At 39.9% G+C, this 4,732-nt stretch overlaps 1 protein-coding gene across 1 annotated transcript; it reads right to left on the minus strand.

The window, feature by feature from the left end:
- Positions 1-303: 303 nt before the first annotated feature.
- On the minus strand, positions 304-4,459 carry LOC120522484 (peptidyl-prolyl cis-trans isomerase-like). Its single transcript, XM_039743410.1, has 5 exons — positions 4,273-4,459; positions 2,457-2,487; positions 964-1,052; positions 726-898; positions 304-615 (listed from the first exon to the last, which is right to left on the minus strand). Exons 1-5 carry the CDS (start codon positions 4,339-4,341, stop codon positions 483-485), a joined length of 495 nt encoding a protein of 164 aa, XP_039599344.1. The 5' UTR covers positions 4,342-4,459; the 3' UTR covers positions 304-482.
- Positions 4,460-4,732: the final 273 nt, after the last annotated feature.

Here is a 4,732-nt window from a genome sequence, read left to right on the forward strand (position 1 = left end):
TCCAGTAAACTGTACTTTAACACTTTGCTTCAGCCAAGGAAGACAGATCAATCGTGTAAAAAAAAAAAAAAGCTAGTTTCATACCCTTTGAGAACACGAAGCGCTGTAGGCTTCAAAGGGCAGTAGGGAAAATTCTGGAATGAAGATAAGTTTTCAAATCCTGCAGTAATCCAAAGCACCTTGTGTTATATGTGGCTACGTTAGTGGTTCAAGCACATTAAAGTCAGAAATACACGTTTAGACCCATTACATCCACCACCCTCTCCCTAAAACTACACAACAATCAATCACTTGGTCATTTTCTTTAATTTGTCAAGTTGTCTTATAAACAATCCTGCAGTCTACACAGACTGAAAAAAAAAACAAATTCAACTGTCACAAAATGCAGCTAAATATTTGGGACAATGGTACCAAGGGGATGCATCTGGGGAAGGCAAGGGTATGTCAGGAATTCATCACATCAGGAAGCTGGATTGGTTAACTCAAAGCTGTCCACAGTTGCCGATTTTGACTATCTTACTGGGTTTGCCACTTTGACTGCCATATGATTCTACCTTGGAAATGACGTCCAATCCGTCCACCACAGAACCAAACACAACATGTTTTCCATCCAACCTGCAAGAGAAGAAACCTTTAAAAACTGCAAAATTGTTTTAAAAGCAGCTCTGGGTCCAAGTAATGGAACACCAAATTATACAACAACCTGCTCATGCAGCTTAACTTACCACTGAGTCTCAACAGTGCAGATGAAAAACTGGGAGCCATTGGTGTTCGGCCCTGCATTAGCCATTGATAATATACCACGTCCTGTGTGCTTCAGGGTGAAGTTCTCATCGGCAAACTTGTTGCCATAAATAGACTTGCCCCCAGTTCCATTATGGTTTGTGAAGTCCCCACCCTAAGAAAGAGGACACTTACTTTCTTGAACACATTCCTTAAACTAATGTAAGGGTATTGGGTTACCTGGCACATGAAACCTGGAATGACCCTGTGGAATGTAGAACCTTTGTACCCAAAGCCTTTTTCACCAGTGCACAAAGCACGGAAGTTTTCTGAAAGAGAAAATGCCATAATGACCCATTTATGAGAATACCACAGATGTATTCTAGTCATTCTAAATGCCCAACTCAGAACTTGCCTTTTCTGCCCTCATCACAAGATCTATTACTAGACAGTGAAAACATGTCTCATCAACAGCACTTCAGTTTAAAGGGATTATGGATAGGATAAATTTACACTCTGCAAAACACTAGCTCTCCAGTTGCCCAAAATGGACAGGACATGAATGTCATGGGAAAGATTGCTCCTGCAATTTTATCCATTCTAATACACTGAAGAATCAAACACCTCCTTATGCAAATCCACCTTACAAAAAGATTTTTAAACAGCTTGATTAACACCAAGGACTACTAGATGTAAACACAGGAAGCAGTGAACAAACTACCAGTTTAACTGATTACTCAAGATGCTTTTAACTATTACAAGCCACACTGCACCTGAAGCAATCTAGATTTGTGCAAGTAGAGGCTTTAGAAATTCTCACTTGCCAGTTAATTTTAACAAATTCAGTTCAGCACAGATTTCAAAAATTTGGAAATGTTAAGATGCCCCAGATAGTCTATTCTAAGTGACCTGCCAAAACATGAATCAATGTCTACAATGTTACCTTCTAGGTCAGACACCACATTACCCTGACTTTGCACAAAGGGACTTGGATGATAAAGCAATGCTATTTGTGAACTGCTGCTGGGCCTAAGCTACATATGGAAACTGCAATATGCTTTGCCCTACAAATTCTAACACTGAGCATAATGGCATATTATGAATACTTAAGTATGGGTGTGTCATTTTGGAAGGCAACCAAATCCAAGAAACTCCTACAACCCACCCTGGCCCCCATCCAACAAACCTTTGGTACTATCACTAATCTTTCCATCTCTTTTGAGGGCAGCATATTAATTTACATTGCTGTTTTCAGTGAGCGTCTTAGTTTAAAGCAGTTTAAATAGCAAGGCCCCCCTTTTGCTTAAACTTTAACCAATAATCAGCTACATCAGTTTCATTGCTGCTGACCTTAAATATATTAAAAAACCAAACTTTGCAGCACAGTTAAGCTTTTAAAGCTGCAACTTTGGATGTTGCACACTTAACACAAAACAATTAAAGTGCAATACAGAGGAATGTGCAAACACTACTGGGGGAGCAGTTGCTCAAGTGACACCCAGCCCCCAGCAGGCATCTTGAGACAAATAGCACTTAAAAGGTAGCCAAATGTTAAAGTTAAAGGCAAGTTGACCAAGTTTTAATTATGCTTTGGCACCATAAAACAGATATTATAAAATTGTTTGGAATAAAACTCCATATTCACACATCTCCCGGACAACTTGGATACAAGTGCTTTAAGGCACAACTTAAACTCCACCTGCAAAAAAGCTTGCAAAGCAAGAATGTCTTACCTGCAGTCTTTGGAACAACATCACCCCGGAGCTACAAGAAAAAAAAAACACAAGTAAACCATACAAACTTAATACAGTAATATTTTGGAATAATCTCAATATACCACAAGATACAAATACTATATTATATATTACACACACGAGATCAAACTGAACTTGGGTAACCATAAACTGCATGTTACAAATCAACATGCACTACCTACACACTGCACAAGGCTTTGGAATTCAAGCCCTGAGGATGCAAATTGAAAACCAACTGGTACAGTGACCATGAGCAAGTAACTTCACTAGTATTTAATTTAGGAAAAAAAAATTGTATGAAATGTTGTAAGGCACTTTGGATAAGGCATCTCCAAACAAGAAAAATGCTACACTGAATTGTCAAAAGCAGTTCAGTCCAATCTTTACAAGTCTGTTAGGTTAATTTGCTCAAAGCAGGTTAACACTTTAATGAGATTCTCAGCAAGCCCAAAAAGTTCTATACACGGGAAAGACAACCACTGATCAAATGTTAACATTTGTGCATGACCAGTTAATTGTCAAAAAAAAAAAAAATAACTTCAACTGCAAGTGTTAGATATTATGAAAGCCCATTTAACACACCAAGCACTGGCTAATATCGATTAACATAACTGCATTTCAGGAAAGATGAAAGCAATGTGTGCTTTTTCACCTTGAGAACCCATAATCCACCAGCAATTCAGATAATGAAAATGAGTAGCGGCTTAAGAATATGAAACTGAACTATGAAGATTTTTTAATAACTAATGACCACAATGCTCAGGAAAAGGGGGCTTATAAAATGGTACAGTACTAACCAGCATCTACTATTAAAGGCGACAGTAGGCGTAATCCAACTCGGCACACACCCTTGGATATAGTGCGCGCTTCTGAAAGCAGCACGTGGAGAATGCGCGCGACCCAAGTCACATCGGAGCTGCGCAGAGAGCGCGCGCAAATAGGAAGTAAGACGCTCGAGCGCTGCATTTGTGGGCCGCTTTTCTCGAGTTTTCGAATATGCGCAGTGCGTGCAGAGGAAAAAAAAAATCTAAAAATAAAAGCCAATATCTAAAATTAACTATAGCCCTCCGAATGGGCAAACTACTTTTAAATAACGCAGCGTTGTAATATTTGTAAACTTAGAATCCCGGAGAGCAAAACCGTGAATTGCGCTTTCCTAGAAGCTATCGCAGCCAAGAAGAACAAAGACAGAGACCCACCCTGACTTAGGAGCCAGTTAGCATCTCGGCCATCCTTCGTGTTCTAGTCGTAGTCTCCGGGGAGAATACATCACTTGTGCCAATAAGCACTACACGGCAGCTATCGCTACTCTGCTGCATAGAATAAAGCGGCATTAATCACGTTAAATCAATGCTCCACCTTCACCCTAAAATGGCCCCTCAACTGCATTCGCTGCACCACAATGAAATGGCGCCGTATCTTCCTACAAAAAAAGGATAGAGGAAACGGGAAAAAACTAATCCTTAGATAGCGGGCATAATTTCCTCTACCTCTGCAATGCAGAAATAGCAAGAGCACCAAACAGTTGGTTTACTTGTTAATCACAAAAATCAACAAAACACGATGTATCAAATATGACTACCGTCTTGAACTTGACAAATTCATCTACAGGAAAAGCTGACAATTCCACTACACACTTGGAACCGGAAATGCGGCAAAACACACTTTAGCCGATTCCACACATACGTAAACTGTACTTCAGAAACAGCACCATTCTAAACGATAGATCTTACATAGAAAAAAAGTGCTGCAAATTAAATTACTTATATTTTGCACTTGAGGATATAAAACATACCTCCATGATAATCCTTCCCAGTGGTCTTCCGTCTGCTTCTAAATCGAAAAAAACTCGTTGTCTTGCCATGATTAAACTACCTCAATGACCCTGGATCTAATGAAGGGGGGGAAATCAAAGCTTGGAGCCTAAAATATATTGGTCCAAACCCCTGTGCGGTTGGTTCCGAACAAAACGTGTACCGGCAATGGCAGCATTTTTATAGTCACGGGGCAGCGCCACAAATCATTTCAACCAATAAAAATTTCGGCAAAAGTAAACTGAATGCTAATGTAGCCAATGACAATCGAGCGATGCTTGACATTTCCGCACAGTTTATTTCAAGGATCCGCAAGATTTGCCGCCAGAAGGTGTGTCAAATGATTGGCTTGTACGGTACCCAATGAAGAAATAGAATCTGAATCCTCTTGGGGAATTTCGCCCAATTATATTTCGGCGAAGATGTCAGCCGATGTGTAGT

This window comes from Polypterus senegalus, unplaced genomic scaffold (genome assembly GCF_016835505.1).
Source record: "Polypterus senegalus isolate Bchr_013 unplaced genomic scaffold, ASM1683550v1 scaffold_434, whole genome shotgun sequence".
In the NCBI taxonomy this organism is placed as follows: domain Eukaryota; kingdom Metazoa; phylum Chordata; class Cladistia; order Polypteriformes; family Polypteridae; genus Polypterus; species Polypterus senegalus.